The sequence below is a fragment of the Cyanistes caeruleus genome, chromosome 1, assembly GCF_971803275.1.
Source record: "Cyanistes caeruleus chromosome 1, bCyaCae1.hap1.1, whole genome shotgun sequence".
Classification (NCBI taxonomy): Eukaryota; Metazoa; Chordata; class Aves; order Passeriformes; family Paridae; genus Cyanistes; species Cyanistes caeruleus.
The window spans coordinates 141,005,780-141,024,553 of NC_141701.1; the positions used below are offsets into that span (position 1 = coordinate 141,005,780).

General features: G+C 38.9%; 2 protein-coding genes across 3 annotated transcripts in view; one reads left to right on the forward strand and one right to left on the reverse strand.

The window, feature by feature from the left end:
- LOC111924072 (uncharacterized) lies at window positions 1-8,927 on the reverse strand. The gene is made up of 4 exons (XM_086855980.1): window positions 8,921-8,927; window positions 7,078-7,864; window positions 5,636-5,692; window positions 1-3,402 (listed from the first exon to the last, which is right to left on the reverse strand). The coding sequence occupies exons 1-4, from the start codon at window positions 8,925-8,927 to the stop codon at window positions 3,303-3,305; spliced, it is 951 nt and encodes a 316-aa protein (XP_086712106.1). The 3' UTR covers window positions 1-3,302.
- LOC111924071 (uncharacterized) overlaps window positions 7,696-18,774 on the forward strand; it is a 22,705-nt gene continuing 11,626 nt past the window's right edge. The window contains exons 1-3 of one of the 2 annotated variants that reach the window (XM_086864268.1): window positions 7,696-8,123; window positions 9,411-9,514; window positions 10,034-10,096. In XM_086864268.1, the coding sequence (XP_086720394.1) occupies window positions 9,510-9,514; window positions 10,034-10,096 (68 nt within the window). In that variant the 5' untranslated portion in view covers window positions 7,696-8,123; window positions 9,411-9,509. The remainder of the gene's footprint in view (window positions 8,124-9,410; window positions 9,515-10,033; window positions 10,097-18,774) is intronic. The other variant, XM_086864273.1, reaches the window with a different exon arrangement.

An 18,774-nucleotide genomic window follows, 5' to 3' on the forward strand; every position in this document is an offset into this window, starting at 1 on the left:
TTTTAATGAACAATCACTTATTTATTGTTTTGGTTTGTGGATGGGAAAAGGGAAAGAGGGAATGTTTCTGATAATTTCTGATACTAAATCCCAGAACACACAATTTTATAGTGCATTGTCACATCTGTGATTTTAAAGATAACTCATTTTTCATGGGCCATGTCTGTTTTCATCTATTCACTCACAATGGAAGTGGCCAAACGACAGCAGCTTAAGGAGGTGAGCCTGGGGACTGAGAGCGAGTTTGTGCTGCTGCCCCAACACAGCTCTTTGCTTGAAGCACTATTTTAGTCATTGATTGCAAAAGGTTTGGAGCACTTCACACAACCAGCTGGCATGTGTTAGCTTCTAAATAGCAACTTTCTGAGCAGCCACAGCCTGCTCACTTGCAATTGTCATAAATAATCATACATACAGAAGTCAGAACAAAATTATTCTTGCCTGTATTTGTTTGTCCTTAACAGTTAAATGGGGCCAGATTAGAAGAACAGTTTTCCAGTGTATATCTAGATAATTGATACAGGAGTCAAAATATTAAATATTTGTATTTCTCATACTCCTAAAGTCCTAGCAACAGTAAAAATAATTGCTATTTTTCCAATTTATTATGAAACAGCTATTTTTAAAAATATTCTTTCACTTTCTGTTTGGTGACAAAGACTCCTTGCTGTGGTCTCTGTTGTCTATGGCAACCCTGAAAATGTTTGACTCTGTTTTGAATGGAAATAAAATGTATCAGCAAATCATAGAAGAATTATCAAGAAGGCAATTCAGCACTTAAAACTTGAAGATATTTTTGAATAATTAACCTAATAATAAACCTACTAAAGGTGTTCAGCAGGAGGAGAACAGACACAAGTAGATGGAAGATAAAATAGCAGGTCTGTATATAAAATAGCAGGTCTGTCTATAAAGCACAATTCATGATAAACAAATAGATATCATAGCTGGGGTTATAAAATATAAGTGTTTGGGTTTTTCTAAAAATTAATTGCAAGATCTGACTCAAAAAGTTGTTTTGCTTTTTCTTTTCCTTCCATTGCAAATTATTTACATAAAAGAGAAAGAAAAGATTATAATCCAGATGAGGAAGCTGAAAATCCTGGTTGTATTTTGTTGTGAAAAAGTATAAATTCATCCGGATAGAAGACTTATGTTTCTAAGTTCTGCTGTGAGCTTGAGCAACTAAAGATAGCTGTAATTTCCTGAGCTCAGCCAAAGATGTTCACCTTGGAAGTCTTTAATAATCCTGCATAACATCGCAGCCCAAAAAACATACAACTCAAACAGGTAGTAATATGTGATTACACAAACCACCTCATTCTTCTGTGTTCTTGCAGGTTAGAGAAAGAGGTTTAAAATAGAATAATTGAGGCAATCAGGTAACAAGTTCCTAGCAATCAGGGACTGTGCGGAAGTCACGGAAACTTGCCCTTTACTGAGTAAAAACCATAATAATCAAAATTACCTCATACTTTTTTACAAAGTCAGATATAAGAATACAAATCAGCCTTAGCTCTGCAGTACAGATAGAAATGTATATTGTCAGGATAAGTAGTAATACAAAATGAAAATAGAGGACAGCTACCACACAAAAGAAAATTACTAGGAAATAACATAGTTTGAAAATTAAATTTTCAAACAGTCACTTCATGAAAGCCCAGGAACAACCACCCATTAGGAGAAGTGGGTAGAGAAAAGAAAAGAAAAAAAAAAATCAGTTACAGGGAAATCTGACATATTTACAGAAGTGATTTTTTGATGTGAGAGTATGGTGAGGAGCAGTGAATTTGCTGATCAGGAAGCTCCTATGGCAAGTGTGTCAACTCTCCTTAGGGGAGACATGAAGAGAAAAAGAGAGAAATATCAATTAAAGAATGTAAAAAGCTTCCCATCAATTTCAAGCCTAATTTCATGTCAAGAAAATGAAAAATATTTTTTTAAAGTTTTTTGCTTTATCAAAACAGTAAGAATTTGCTAGAACAGGTGCCAGCCTATTTATCCCAGAAAGCCATTTAAACAGAAGTCAGTCTAGAATGCTAACATCTAATTTGCTCATATTGCTAATACTAGCTGGTACAGTGCAAAAACATTTCACTCTTTAAGTTAATTTACTCATTGGCTTTTGAAAATCTTGTAAATTCCTCCTTATTACAGGCCTGGGGCAAATCTACAATTGGTGTCTACACTGTTTTACATAATCCCTCTGAATAAATATGAGGTAGAAATTACCTTAGTTCTTTTTCATGCCAAACATACATTCTGATTATTTTCATGATCCTGGAAAGTTCAAGTGCATAATTTCTCTACTTACAGCACAATTTTTCACTAGACACTCAACTATGGTTTGCTGTGGCTTTTTTTGGTTTGTTTTAGCTTTTGGGGTTTTTTTTTTTGATAACAAAACCCAAGAATTGTGTGTGTTCAGAGGGTTTGAGCTCAAAGCAAATACTTAATATTGTAAGATTTGTGATAAAATCAATAAAACTGCTGACACTGAAATTTACTTCAATTTACAATCTGTCCTGCTTTTTTTCCTCTTGAAATTGAATGCAATTCAAATCATGAGATGAACATCTGCAGCCCTTTCTGAACCTTTATTTTTTGTTTAAACTCGGAATCCCTTCTAGTTTTTTGCTAATTCTTTCTTGTTCTGTGATAAACCTGTTTCAAGATTTTATAATGAATCACAGTAAGCAAGCAAGAAACCATTTGGCTAACTTTGAAAAACAGGTGCCATGTGTGGAGAGAACTTCATGCAGGGTACACACAGGAAACAATGCACTATTGTTTTTGAGATAAATTGCTACATTAGAGATTAATTAAAGAGAAAATGCCAACACTTTTAGACTGTTGCTGTGTTCATCAAGATAGAATTAAAGTGTATATCTATTATGTAGAATAGCTGGTTTATGGGAAGATGGAGTTTTCTGCATCATCATAATCAGCCCAGAGTTATCTGTAATTAAATATCCCATCTAGCAGGTGGGAATATTGGCTCTTACTTCCAAAAAAACTTAAAAGACCACCAAATTATAAAAAAAAATACTAATTCTAGTTTAAACATTTTTAAAGTTTTAAACAGAAATCCCCAAAGATGTGGACTCTCCAAAAGTGAATGCTTTTAATAAGAGACTAGAATAACATCTATGAGAAACAGCTTCACATCGCTTGGCTGTTTAAAGGGAGAAGGCAGAACCAGATCATTTTCTGAGGTCCTTTCAAATCCTGGTGCTTTAGGAGACTGTTGGTAGGTGGTTAGAGCCCTTCTTCAGGATGCAGTCTAGCTTCCAATCACCACTTCAACACCTGGGTAGGAATTCTAGGACAGAGACACCACTATCTCTCCTCTCTGGTACCTGGTGGTTATGATGCTGACTCAAGACATAGCTCAGGTTTCTGCTGAGAAACAGAAGGACTTAATTCATGCCTCACTATTAGCACATAACAAGGTATTTCTCATCCTTCCACTCCCACTTTCAGCAAAATTTCATCATGGATATGAGAAAGGCAATAAAACCTCAAAAAAGAAAAAAATTGTATCAAAGCTAGTCAGTTCCCAGAAGCTTCTTTTGTTCTAAGTCATCATTTTCCAGACAAAGGAAATAATGTGAACTAACTGGAAAGACCACAGAAATATTAATCTAGAATCACATCTAATTGTGATAGTGTGGACACATAGTTATACATTCATATATCTTGGTGTGAAATAAAAAGACAGATGTGATCAACAGGTTTTTTTACACAAAGCTCCTGCCTCTTGCAGTCATAACTACAATCAGCATGAGGGGAATAAAAAAAAAAATAAAAATGAGATTGGCATGAATGATTTAGGGATACACAATAGTAATTGCCATTGTATTTTACAATTGTTATGTCAACCAGGCAACAACAACAACCAATTAACTAACCAACAAAACAAAAAACACAAACAAACAAAAAAGAGCCAGAAAAAAAATAAATGGTAAGAAAAGAAACCACACAAAGCCTGGAAACTACTCTGACTCCCTCAGAGCCCAGGACAAGTAATAACTACAGCAGCTTTGACATTTCAGAAAGGTTTCCACTGTGGTTTTACACTAGAATCATATCTAATTAGTTTCTGATGATCTTATTCTCATTTTAGAAAGAAATAAAACCTGATGTAAGTTTTAAAGAACATAAAAATACTAAGAAATAGGAAGGAAGAATTGTATGTATTTTTTTTCTTGAAGTGATAAGGAGACATTCAGGTTGGTATTTGCTATTTTAATACTTTTGGCAGAATAAGTTCTACCTTCTCTTCTACACAGAAAATAAAAAAGTCTTTTGTGGCATGGGGGACACAGTACAGAACTTGTAAAGCAATCAATCCTACCTACTTTCAGGCAGCTGTCCCCAGCTGCTGAGTTAGGTAACGCCAGAAGTGATGGGAGTCAGGCACATCCAGAAGCTGGTTCTGGTAACCTGAAGTCATTTCACCGATTCTGGATGGGGATTGCAGGACTGTCTTTATAATGGGAACACCTCACCTCTGTAGGACAAATCCCAGCTGGGAGATGCAGAAGGGCTGATATGAATGAAGCCTGAGCTGGACTGGTATATTTAAAATGTAAGTTCTCAAAAATATCAGTAAGTATGGTAACATGTACTTATTTACCACAGGACTTCTGACAGCTGCTGGAAGAGTAGCTATAATGATAGAAGTCCAAACTATTCTCAGCTGTAACAGAAAACGTAGCAACCACAAAATGCATCTTAGAAGGTTTCATTTGGTGAAAAAGAGATTTTTTTTTTCACTGGAAGGATAAAGAAATGCTAGAATATGCAGCCCAGGGTGTTGTAGAGTCTCCATTCAAGGACATTTTAACAATTTAGGGTAGACAAAGACATTGTTGATGTGATTTAGTGCTGGTGACAGGTCTGCCTCAAGCAGGAGACTGGAGTGATTCAGAGATCCCCTCCCACCCACGTTTCTATTCTGTGATTTCTGTGTCTCATTGAGGGTTTCTTCCTCCACTACCATAGCAGATGCTAAACAAATCAGCATGTCAGTTGGGTCATCTCATTCAGAAAAATGTAATAAATATTCTGGCTCTTAGCAAAATGCTTCAACAGATGTGTGTTTTGCATTCTTCTATAAATGCCTCTCCATGAAAAACAAATTTTGTTGGTTGAGACTGAAACTTCTCCTCCTTTGGTTATCCATCTTTGCAGAGTGAAGTCTGTCTGCACTGCTGTACCCCTGTCCCTACCGGCACAAAGGCAATAGGCAATTTGTAGCCAAGAAGGGAAAGCAATAGATCACCCAGCACTTATAATCTGCATGCATCTTAAATTTCAGTCTGAAGGTCTAATACATACTTCTGAAACTTGTTATGTGCAAATGGTCCCTGTGTAGCACCTAAATCAATGTTGCATTGTTTTGACCTTTTGTACAGGTGTTTTACATTGAAAAAACAGACCTCTTTATATTACAGGGATGTCAGTTAAAGGAATTGAATAAGAAAATCTTACCTGGTAAAGCTACACTTTCTATGTACAGACTCACCAAACATGAATCATATATGATATTTGAAAGCATAAAACTAAATGCCATTTTATAGCAGGGGTTTAAAAACAGAAATAAAACAAGAGGAATGGATACTTTTCTTACCACTGATGCATTTTACTGTCAGTTCTACCATAAAGGGAATACATCAGTTCCTGGTACCTAGGGGGAAAAAAACCCCAAACCAACCCTGATTAAATTAAGCTTGTTTCAGTAAATTAAAAATCCTCTACAAGTCAGTGGTTTGAAGAGCTGGTAGGAGTAACCACTTGACTCCCAAAGAAAGTGCAGCATCCGCAGGGGAAAAAGTCAGTCCCTCTGGGCTCTGACTCTCTGAGAGAAAGGTTATTCCAGAACAGCCTATCAACCTGCAGTCCAACCACCACTGGCATTTCTCCCTCCTTGTCTCCTTCAAAAGATTCCCTCTTCTAGGACTTGGAGAGGATTTCCAAGACCTTGCACAGGACCTGCCCTAAGCCTTGATTATCCCAAACCCCACTGGCTCTCTGTTAGTAAGGGACTCTCACTTCTCATAGTTTGGGTGCAGATGAATGGCAGAAAAATTTTGTGAAATGACTGGAAAGCCCCAGCAGAACCCCAGTCCCTGTTTCTGGAACATGCACAGGAAGCTTTCCTGAGGTTCATCCTAATATAAAAACAAGGTATCTGAAAGATGTCTCTAGACTACACTTCAGAGGGCACCTTCAAAATTGTTCTGCTCTCTTAATTTCTGTATTGTAGCATTCAAGTGATAAATTAATCACTTTTCAAAAGAAAACAGATTTTTTTTCTTATGTTGAAGGCAATTTTTGATTAAGGACTGTTTTTTTTTTACAATCCAAAACAATTAATTTGATTAATGGTCACATTTTCTCTTGAAAATAATCTCAGCAAATTTTTTTTTCTTAGGCTTAATTTTGGGAACTCAGTGTCTAAATATCTGCCAAGGTTTTACTATGCATGGCTGTGGAGTGTGGTTCAAAGACTTCACACGCTGCTGTTTTCCTGACATTGTTGGAGGGGAAGAGCTGTTTTCTAACATGAGTAATGGATTTGCAATCTATTCATTTGGGCTGAGGTGTTTAATTTTAGGCAGCCAAGCTTCTTGTCTCAAGTCCTTTGTGCCTCAGATTATCTACCTCTAAAAAGGATATAATGTTCTGTGTTTATCTCCAAGGGCTGACAGGAGGTTTACTTAATTTACATCAGCAAAGTACTTTGCAATCCAAGTAAAACGTGCCCATTTAAATGCAATGCTTTATTACAAGACAGGAGTAAATGCTACTGTCATTTATCCTGGTGTCAAATGGGAATAATCCCACAGAAAACCAAGGAACTGCACATGCGAGAAGGCAATGGAGAATCAAACACGTGATCCCCTTCAGTACCAAAGTGAAGCTCAGAAAAAAAAAAATTAAAAAAATCATAGAATCATTTTAAGTTGGAAAGGATCTTTAAGGTCTTTGAGTCTAAATGTCAATGGAGCACTGCCAAGCCCACCACTAAGCCATGTCCCTGAAAGCCTCATCTGCAGGTCTTTTAAATACCTCCAGGCATGGTGAATCCACCACCTCCCTGGACAACCTGTTCCAGTGCTCGACAATCCTCTTGGGGAAAACATTTTTCCTAATTTCCAACCTAAACCTGCCGGGGTGCGATTTGAGGCCGTTTCCTTTTGTCCTGTCACTGTTGCCGGGGAGAAGAGGCCAATCCCCACCTGTCCATAACCTCCTTCCCGGCAGATATATAAATCATTGAGTCTCCTTTCCTCCAGGCCGAGCCCCCCAGCTCCTCTTAGAACTGGTCTGCCCCAGACTCTTCTTTCCCAGCTCCGCTGCCCTTCTCCGGGCACGCTGCAGTGTCTCAGTGGGATCGCAGAGCTCTGTTTGCGCTCCCCGACTCGCCGTGGCCGTGGCTGTCCCTCAGGGGGCCATGGCTGTCCCTGAAGGGGCCGTGGCTGTCCCTCAGGGGGCCGTGGCTGTCCCTGAAGGGGCCGTGGCTGTCCCTCAGGGGGCCATGGCTGTCCCTGAGGGGGCCGTGCCCATCCCTGAGGGGGCCGTGCCCATCCCTGAGGGGGCCATGGCTGTCCCTGAGGGTGCCGTGCCCATCCCTGAGGGGGCCATGGCTGTCCCTGGGGGGGCCGTGCCCGTCCCTGAGGGGGCCATGCTGTCCCTGAGGGGGCCGTGCCCGTCCCTGAGGGGGCCGTGTCCCGCGGCCCGGGGCTCACTGCTGTCACAGCCGGGCCCTGGCAGCGGCCCAGGGCGCCGTCACTGCTCAGGGCTGAGGCCCAGCGGCTCAGGCGGCAGGAGAAATCCCCTGGCCGTACAGTAAGTCCTGTGACACGGTATCATTTGACTGAATTAGCTCAAATGACGGGGATGCAATTGACCGAAAGCTGCCTGGGGCGGTGACTCAGTCTGTGCCCGCAGCGCCCGTGCCAGCCGGGCCCAGCGGCTCCCCAGGGAAATCCGGTGGCTCTGCCGGGGGTGCTGCAGTCATGGACAGAGCTGCGGGAAGAACGCATTTCTGAAACTGATTTCAAAACCAAAAGTGAGTGAGGGTCAGAAACAAGAGGCCAAAGTGAAGAAATGTGGTAGGTCAACAGAAATGACAGAGTCAGAAGTTATTTCTGGCATCATATCTGGCGACTGTGTTTGAACATTGGTGATTAACATATCAGTTATGCCCGAGTGTGATGCAAGAGCTCGCTGAGTGGTTTGCCTGTGTGTTCAGCTCTCCAGCCTGTCCACTTTGTCCAGACAAAATCCCAACATAAAAGGCTTATCTTGCAAATTACCCAGCACAGTCATCCCAGGAGTTTACTTATTTTGAGCTATGAGCCCCAGGGACAGACACACCCATTTAAAAAAAAAAAAAAAAAAAAAAAAGGAAAAAAAAAAAGGCCCCACTGCTGCCTTCTACAATGGGAGTTTCTAACTTTTTTCCCCCTAACTTTTTTTCCCAAAAGTGGCCAAAAAAATTGCAGTACATAACATACTAGCAAAACCAACAATGAAGGAAACCCAAGTCTGTCTCTGTTGCGTGTTGGTTTAATGTCGTAGCAGGACCCAGGTCTATTATTTGTGTGCACAGTGGTTGTGGTGAATGGGGAAGTGTGAAATGAAATAAGGGTTGGTGAGGAGTTGAGTTGAGGAGGAAAGAGAGTTTGTAACACTCTGAAACACTCAGGAAAGTGAAAGCACAAACTGGTATGTAGCAGTAAAAAGTTGGACTATGAAGTGGAAAAATAGAAAATAAAAGGAATTAAGAATTTGAGCATTTTCAAAGAATGAATGGGTCAAAAAAGATTGTTGCAGAATATAGCTCTGGACCTAGCCCTATACAATTTTGTCTGTATTCGCAGAGGGGTGAGTGGCAGGGATGAGATACCTGACATGTTTGCAGAACAGTTGGGGCTTTGCAGGATGTGCTCATTTTTTTGAGAGCTTTGCCTTCTCAGAACTGCTTAATAACTATAATTTAAAATAGTCAAGAACACATGATAGTGTGAATCATGGTTCCTGTGGCAAACCTGTGGTAAGAAGTTGTGCCAGCAGTACTGTAACAGTTTATTAGAAGGTGAACATATGCTTTTCATCCAAAAAGGGATATAGCAAAGGCATTTTGAAGACTGAAAGTCCATTAATCAAAAGAATATGTTTCTGTTTGAAAAATAAAAATTCCTTCATGTACCCAAATACAAATTAATCCACCTACTGCTTTGGGTCTTTTCCACTAAACAAAGCTTTTTCTTCTTCAGAGAGACAGAACTAGCAATACTCAACTGTACACCACACCAAAAATATGTTATATCTTTAATTGCACAAATATTCCACTAAGTTAAAGATGGCCTAAAGCACTGAAATTTGCCATTCAACAGCTCATCAAAGGCTTTGAAAAACTTTTTAAAGAAGAATAATTTCTAACTGAAGATTTCTGCAGACAAATGTAGAGGGTCACATTCTTAGCTGGTATAAAAATGAGGTAAGTCCAATTAGATTATTCTAATTTATGATCTTGAGACATTTTTGAGATAGTATCTATGAGATATTTTTCCATTAAAGGCTCTCCTCCCATGAGACTTACAAAGGGATACATTTTTACTTTTTTACTTTTTATTTTTTACTTTAAAATTTATTATTTTACTACTTTTAATTTTCAATCTTAAAAAAGTAAAAGTAAGATATTTTTAATAGGTGAATCAAAGGCGGTATTTCTCACTCAAGGCCTGGGTAAAAGAACTAGGTCTTTCAAGATAATTGAAACTTGAGATGTTTTCCCTTAAAAGTTTCTAGGACTTTTTTAAGAAATAGTATTAAGAATATAAACACTTATTTTTCCTATCTGCAAAACTGTGTTGTTTTCCCTGTCAGAATGCTTTTTTGTAACAATTCCTGGATTGCATTTCCTGATTACATAGAAAAAAAACTGCAACTTTCTGTTTTAAGTTGCAATCTTTCTCTCACCTTAAGGAGTTGAAAATGCATTCTCTACCCTATATAGGTATACAGAAGAGTTTAAATGTGAACCACAGCCAGGTTTTCAACAATATGAGCTGAGGCATAGGTAAGGATTTAAATCTGATTTCTGCATGAGGATTCTATCGTTCGATGAACAGCAATAGGGAAAGTGGTGGACTAAATCAAGTTTGAATTTTAGCCCCAATCTGAGACATTAGGTTTTGGACCAGATTGTATCAGAGGGTTTGAAAATGAAGTCGTTGCACTGTTGCTTAGTGAACTGCTGGGCATTGACTTGTTCACCAACATTTAAACACAGAATTTAATAGCTATTCAAAGAGAACTCCAGAGGGTTGGATTCTCCAGAATCAGCCTACCTAATTGAATGGGTCAATTTTACACCAGTGCATTGCTTCATTGAGAGCTACAAATCAATTCACATAAAATCTCCATTTTTTTACCATAGTTTTAAAAAAGCAGAATCCAAAGCAGCTTCTCGAGTAAATAATTCTTGCTCAAAATGGCTCTGTTTAAGTCATAACTGCAGCATTTAACCTCAGAAGGGAAAGGTATAGCCTTGCTACTGAGATGCTGTGAGGAGTGGGTTTGCTGTTATTCCTGTTTAACAGAGCTCTCATGCAATGTTCTCGGTCCCAGAGGATATTCTTTCTGTGTTTTCTGCCTGCCAGAATAGTGGGTACCAAATCACAGTCCATATAGTCTATCCAGAGAAAGAGAAGCACAGCCTAGACAGGTCAAAATATGTAAAGCTCTACTAAAATCACACAATACATAATTGAGTGGAGGCCTGAGCTGCCATTAACAGCACAACACAGCTTGCACCACTTTGGGAGGGAAGGAAAACAGCCACAACAGTTTAAAAATCCTGGTTCCCCTGTGGTCAGAAATGGTATGCTGGAACTTGAACCAGTATGCAACCACATTTAAACATAACTGTGGCTGGAATGGCTTGAATTCTAATGTGGACAGTACCTAAATTAGAAAAGGCTTGGGAGAAACTGCATGCTAATGTGCATAAGGGAGTATAAATGACTGGCACCAGTGTCACTTTCACTTTGTTAATTAAAGCAGCCTCAATCATTTGAAAGGAAACAAGATTCAGAGAAGTGGAACTGGCTTCTGCTTTTAGCACAAGCACAGAGACCCTCTAATTTTAACTCTTCATGAATGTAGCATTTGAGCAATTAGACTTACGAAGCAGGGAAGAATCTCCCCATTCTCTCAATATAGGCAGCTCCAGCTGAGATGGTGTCATGTTCTGGTTTAGAAGCAGTCACGTTTCTCCACACCCATTCCTAGACAATTGACAATATTTTCCTTATGAGATTTCTTTTTTTTTCCACTGGGAGCAAAGCTCTTCAGTATTTGCAGAATGTAGTGTAGGTGAGGGTCACTTCTCAGCTGTAAGTTAAAGGCCATTGTCATCTACTAGAGGGCAGTGGACCAGCAGCTGTGTGCTTTCAACATCATGGTGTATGATGGAATGTTTTGTCTCCCGTGGCAAGTTGCCTGAACCACTTGGTGAGTTGCTGCCTCCCTAGCTCACTGCCTAAAGCCCAATCCCAAGGCAGGGGAACACATCACAGGACTATCACCTTCACTGCAGAGAGGCTGATCCTGCTGGAACCTACTGATCAACACCAAGCTTAGGTGATTACAAAAGCAGGGGATGTATCACTGCACCACCTTCACTTGCTGCAGTTGTTTTCCAGTGTTGAAAAACACACTATAACATCCATTTTTACACAAAATAATACCACTTGCTTTTCACAGTAAGGACAGGATACCTCTTAGTAAAATGTGCTGCTATATGCCCGTGATGGTTTTAGCAGGGTGTTAATAAGCCTGCAGGTTGGCTTTATCACTGCTTCTGAAATAAATTAAGGTTTCTTTTGTCAAAGCTTTTAACAGACTTTTGGATTGGAAAAGTGCCGAGATGGTCACAGGATCGCATGACTCAGAGGGCTACTGAGATTTAAAAGTGTTTTAAAAGTTTAAAACAATAAAAATAGCTCTACTGTGTCATTTTTAATAGATATAAATGTGTGTTACACAATTCAGACCCAGAAACTCCTTTCAGTAATGAACAAAGATCATCATCATAGCTGACATTTCTGAAATGCTTGAAAAGTAAGTTCAAGGTCATGTTTGAATGCAAACATGTTACACACAGTAATTATCATGAGTTTGTTATATGTGCTGGTACAAAGTATTCAGAGAGTCATGTATCAAGTAAACTAATGGTCTATTATTGAGCAAAGTTTAACATCAAGCAATGTGCTATGAATTTTAAAACATTTTTTTAATGTCAGACACAGAAACTGTAATGAGAAAAGTATTTTGATTACAGAAGATTTACGAAAGAGGAGAAGAGGGAAGGGGGGAAGGAGAGTAGAGGGAAAATTTCTTTAAAAAACAAAACACAAGGCAACATTTTCTAAATGGATAGCATTTAGACCCTGCTGTGAGCTAACAGGATGGGATCTATGGAAGTGAATTAAACTGTGTTATGCATATTAATATCTTGAATTTCCCAAGGCAGGTGAAACTCTTTCCTGTTCATTTCTAAGCTTGTACATCCTGACCCAGTGTCAAACTGAAACTCGAAGGCTGAAAGCGCTCTTGGCCTCTCCAGGAGACCTCTGTGAGTAATGCACAGGTCTCATCTCCTGACACAGGATCCCTTTGCTGGAGGCAGTTTCAGTATTAATCAGTCTGTCCGTCGCTAGGGGCTACAACCTGCTAACAAAACCCTCAGACTTCTCCCTGATTCATTGCAGTCCATGCTCTAATTTTACAGGGGTTTAATTTAAGTAATGTGATTTCCCCCAAGATTTTTTTTTTTTAAGAAAAAGGTGTTTTACCAAAAATATATATTGATGCCATGATCTTTTCCTACTACTTATTTTATATTTGTACTGTGCTAAAATCTTGGCTTGCCTGTTTTTTAAAATCCCTGGCAAAACACTTCTAATGTCACAGTGGGGACAAATCCTGGAGAATTGTCCAGGAAGACACATTAATTAATATCTGTGCTGGTGGCACAGCAATACCTGCCAATAAAGTGAGTGGAAATTGAATTCAGGGCCATATTTGTTCAAGGCATCTCTGGAGGTAAAGCAACCACATGGTTTTCATCACTTCACAGTGGTGTGGCCCCAACATACAACGTTCCTAGGGGTGAAATTCACTAAAAAAAAAAAATAAAAATTTAGTGCTTAACCAAAATGGCATTACTGTGGCTATTAGAGATAAGGGAAAGGGATAAGATTCAGACCTGAAGGGCTAAACCACTCCAGAAAATTTAGGGGTATGATTTAGATGGCTTTACAAGTTGAGTTCAGCAGGGAAGAGGAAATGCAGCAGTGGGATCCAGTAGCTCCATGAAGGAATGAGACAAAATGTTAAGACCCAGCAAATAATCTTGAAAGATGTGATTCAGCAAAGCATATTACCACTGTTTAGATATTTCCCTTGGCCAGGCACAGGCTGCCAAGTGGGAACCTATAGAAATCACAGAGAACCTCCAAATAAAGAGAGAAATATATTTGCTGCCTAAGAGATATAATTGGCATTTGATGCAATCAGTATTTTTCACCTACTGAGTGCCCATCTAGTGAGAGGATCTGTTTCTGGGTTGTTACTGTCTTCATTATTTCAAAAGCCCTGGGAATGACCACTACAGTCATTGTAACAGTCCTCAGCCTTCTTCCTGTGACAGTTTTCATTGGCAGGTCTCAACATTCACTACAAGAGAAGTCAAAATCATTAACCTCATCTTATAAACAGGATGAATAAGGCACAAGAGGGACAGAGGGGGCAAGATCTCTCCTGAGGTCAAACAAGGACTCAGACACAAGCCTGCACAGTCCCAGGCCAGTGATCAGCTGTGGGGGTTCCTAATCCATTCCCTCTGCTCATCTGTGTTTGGTCTCTGATGTTTTTTTAAGGTCTATACACATAAATGAGGCACTGATACAGAACTGGTAGAATTCCAGATAGATCATTGACATTGTTTCACTCTTGTCATGTTCAAATATTTTTTGTTCCCCACCCAAAATTACTTTAGAGACAAACAAGTTTTAATAACTCTAGAAGCACCTGTGTCTATTTAAAACCATTTCCTAATGCAAAGCCACTCCCAAGCATAGTGGCATATGTTACATTTTTTAAGCAGAGCATTGAAGTCAGTGGTTGTGAATGGAATTTATCTGCAAAGATATTGCAATATTTGGAGGTGTTGGGAAAGCCTTTTTAAAATTCCACTTACTGGAAATATGAGAAAAGAATGTAGTTTATATCACATTTTTTAAAAAATACAATTCTAGCCCTATTTTAGGAAATAAAGCCAGGAAAATGGGAACTTAGGAGCCTTGAATATAGGGATTAATTTAAAGATTCCACCACTTTTGCTTATTTGTATACTTTTCATAAGGCTTCCTGTTTTAGGAAATCTTGCTTTTAATTTTTGATGACTTAGGAGTAGTGACTGTTTAGATCCAGGGAAGAGTTTTTTGCTCTGGTTTTCATATTCCTTATGGGAAACTCCTGGAGAATTATGGATCTGGTAGATAAAAGCATGCTAGGAACAGATTTCCTGGGCACAAGATGTTTATGGTGACTGAAAGGGTTGACTGAAAGGTGCAGGGCTTTCATTAGCCTGTGTCCAGATTTCCGTGTCTAACTGTGCTAACAAACCTACCAAGCAGCTCTGAGAGACAAAGGCGGGGGCAGGGAGGGGGCTGGGGCCCAAGGCAATGCACTAATGGGGGCACGTCTCTGTTTTGAACAGTAACTTGAAGATTTCTCCGAAACAGAAGGATAAACTCTAAGTCAGGATACAAAACCTGTGGCCTAACTGGTAATTCTTAACTATTGCCCCCAGTTCTGTGCCTCTGAAAAGCTGTTTCTCTTCTACCTCACACACAGAGAGGAGCATATCAATACACTCTTCAGAGGAGACGGATGGAGAGCTTCATTCACTTTGCAAATCTATGGAAGCCACACTTCAGCACTTTGGCACAAACTGCCTCTGACATTGAAAATTAGTAAAGAAAAGAAGTGGTGAAAATGTCAGGAGCGGGAGGACTTCATTTTTCTCTTGTTTAAAATGTCATCTGTTATCTGCAATCAATGCAAGGAGACAACTTCCCATACTATAATGATTTACAGTATGTTTATAGGCACAGATAGTAGTAATCACAGGGTTAGGCGAGTGTCTCTTGGTGAATTCTTTAAGCCTCAGAAGTGCTTAGTTCTGCAGTTTCCTCTTCCCAGGAATGCAGGGGAGATCAGCAGAGAGAGCTGTGCAATTTCTGCCTCTCCATACCCAAACCATAAAATCTGCAGCCTATCTGACTTCAGCTGTTTATAAACATACCCCATAATCACATGCCTATGACTTTAAAAAAAAATGTTGTCTTTGCCTCTGAAGAGAAGGCAATAAATATTTTTCACTCTTTTCATATCTAAACAAATACCTACAAAAGGAAGTACATTCATAGTCTTGGTGCTAGATTTAATGTTTTAAGCTTTCCATTGTTTGGAATTTCCTGTTTAATGCCTTGGAAAAAAAAAAATTCCATTACAGATTTTTGTCCTTTCCCAGTGAGAACTCATTGTCCAAATCTTTTAAATGGTGCTGAGATGAATGAGTCCAAGTTTATTCATTTCCTTTATGTCCACCAGAATTTGGGATACTGCTGGATACAATATCTCCTTTGCCCCCAGAATTCCTGTTTAATATTCCTTAGCAACAGAACCTTGGATGTCTTGCTGGCTTTTGTAGCCATACAGCTCCACAGACATCACGTGCTCTTTTCCACCCAATACTCCATGTGAAGCAGGGAAGTGTTAAACTCCCAGTTTATGGATGGCAAAGTAAAAGAAAAACATCTCAGTACTTAATACTTCTGAGAAATTTTAATCTGAAGTTCAGTGCACAGAGGTGGAGTAAGGAATGAGTATCAGGGTTTCACACTTGGGCCAGAGCCACAGTAACTTATTTGTCCTTCTTGTCAGCATATGAGTGGTGGCTTTTAATAAACAAAATGATTCCTGCATCTCAAGGCCACTCCCCATCACGTTTGCACGGTGGTTTTCCAGAGAAGTTACTCATAATGTCCCCACAGCAGCTGCTACCAATCTCCACCTCCTACAGCAGGGAAAGGCACAGTGTTTGTCTCGTGTTCAAAATTAGAGCTGGTCAAAAATATTCAGTTGATTTTTTTTTTTTTTAATAAAGACGTTCTGTGTTCTTACAAGTCCTATGTCTTACAAAAATTCAATTACAGTTCTTTTCATTAAAAAGTTGAAGAAACCTGATCTTTTCATCTTTTACGCTCTGAAAGCACTGAAAACTTAGCAAACCCAAATCAGCTAAAGGCATAAAGTCAAAGGCTTACACGCTCACAGGTATTCCAACCATTCTTTTTCTAACAAGCTCCTGCTCAGAGGCTGTCATCTCTTCCATAACACCCCCAAAGCCCAGTATACTGTGAATATTATAGGGCATACAGTAGGTTAGATTATGGGCTAATTTTTTCAAGTAGCTCCTTTTTACACACTCAGTAGTTCCCCTAAAAATGAAACATATGCTTTGGCCTTTGGCATTTTCACAGCACTCACTTGCCAGCTCAGTATTTATTTATTCCCAGGTTTGCTTTCTTGGAGGGTGACCTTGAACAAGCTCTTTCATTTGTCCATATTTTACCACCATTTCCTCTTTTTCTGTTTTCAGAAGCTTCACAGAAAGCATTATCCAATAAAGGGACAATCTGATTTTTGAATTTAAGAAAACTACCATAGTGAAGCAAAAAAAGTATATTCAGATCATTAAAGCAAAATAATATGAGTAATAAATAGTAAATAAGTGGCATGACCTGAGTCATAAATTGTAAGGTCTTGCCTCTGCTTATTTTACTACTCTGTGCTGCTTTTGAACAGATTCTGAAATATCCTCCCAGAATAGAACATATAAACACCACTCACAAAAGTCAGAAAGAGAAAAAGGATATAAGCTCATGCAATATAAAAATAAGGGTTAATTCACAACTATAGATAGCATTTCAACTCTGTATGCACAGTACTCAGCATATACTCACTAATAAAATCTAACTTGATTCTTTATGGAAGTAGTGATGTTCCTAGAAATCCTTACTATAGTAACATTTTGGAAAACAACCCTCTAAGTGAGGGGATCAGTCATTTTCCTTCTGCAACAGTAAAAGCTTCAGGATTTCAAATGGATAAACACTCTGCAGTTTGAGCTTTGTGAGTCATACTTAACAAGGCAGATGTGTGCTGAGAATTAGCAGTCCATAATGCATGGGTTTTCCTTGTCTCTGACTAAATTACTTAAGACAGAGCAGGCAGAAAATGCAAAGGCTTGCACAGCAATGCATTTCTCCATCCCAGGACACAGAGGTCACTCCTGTGATGGCTGCATGGAGAAGGTTGCAGTGAAAGAGAGGAGCCACTCGCATGTGATGGTGCAAACAGGGATAGGAAGCCTCCCTTACACAGGGATAAGGATGAGCCCCGGGGCAGCTTAGAAATTGACTGTTAGGTCAAACTGAACACTGAGCCTGCAAATCACTGCTTCTGTGAACCCTATTCAGTTACGCAGTTTCTTTGAAGTCAACAGCTGGTATGAAAAAAAAAAAATAAATTAATGGCATTACTCACCTTCATAAAAGCCATATTCATCTGGAGGAGAGAAATAAAGCTCTGCACACAGCAGAGGAACATCCTTTTGCTCCATACAATCATTCCTGACTCTTTCAAAACCAGGCTTCACATTTTGTTTTACCTCTTTGTCACCTTCATTTCATCCTTGATCCTGAACTTTTCTCAGCTCCTATTTTTCCTGCATCTATTAATCTGCTTCAGACACTCCCTGTGACTGTCACCTCTGTTTAAATTCCCATGTATATCACTCTTCCATCACCTTGACTGCTGCTCTTTCTTTTTCTACAATATCCACAAACTCCAGCACACAGCATTTGTAAAATAATGCTGCCTGACTTCTAGGATATTCAGGGAGCTCAGCTCATCCTACTCTCAAATAATTCCACATACCTCTGTATCAGTTTCAAATTGCCTGTCCCATTGCACACCTATTGCCCAGTTTAGAATTTTCATTCCCATATTGCAACCCATTTCCTTCCTCAATACATTTTTTTTAAATGGAAAGTCACTATTGTTTAGAAAATTCAGTTCCACCCAGAATAGCTTTTCTGTTTATTGCTCCCTCATTGAATTTTGGAGCCAAATTCATATATCCTGTAATATTTCTTTTGAAGTCAGTGAAACCATGTCCATTTGCTACTATTTTGCCCCATGGGGTTAAATCTGGAATTCTTAAATGACAGAAAAATGAAAAACATATTTTATAACCTTTGATTTCTCTTTCTGAAATTCTGTATTTATTTTGTAAAAATCTACTGCATATAATGACTTACTCTATCAAGCGCTTTATAAAAGATAGATATAGATATAGATATAGATATAGATATAGATATAGATATAGATATAGATATAGATATAGATATAGATATAGATACATAAAATAGTTACTATGAAATCAAATTGCCCTGTATCTCTGTGAATCCCTGTGCTATCTTTGAATATATGGTACGTCTTAATCATGGAATCACAGCTGAATACTAAATATTTGTACATGTAAGCCCCAAGGAATGCTAAAATTCTTTTTCCTTTTTAACTAGGCATGCTATTAATTAATGCATAGCAAAATGATTAAAT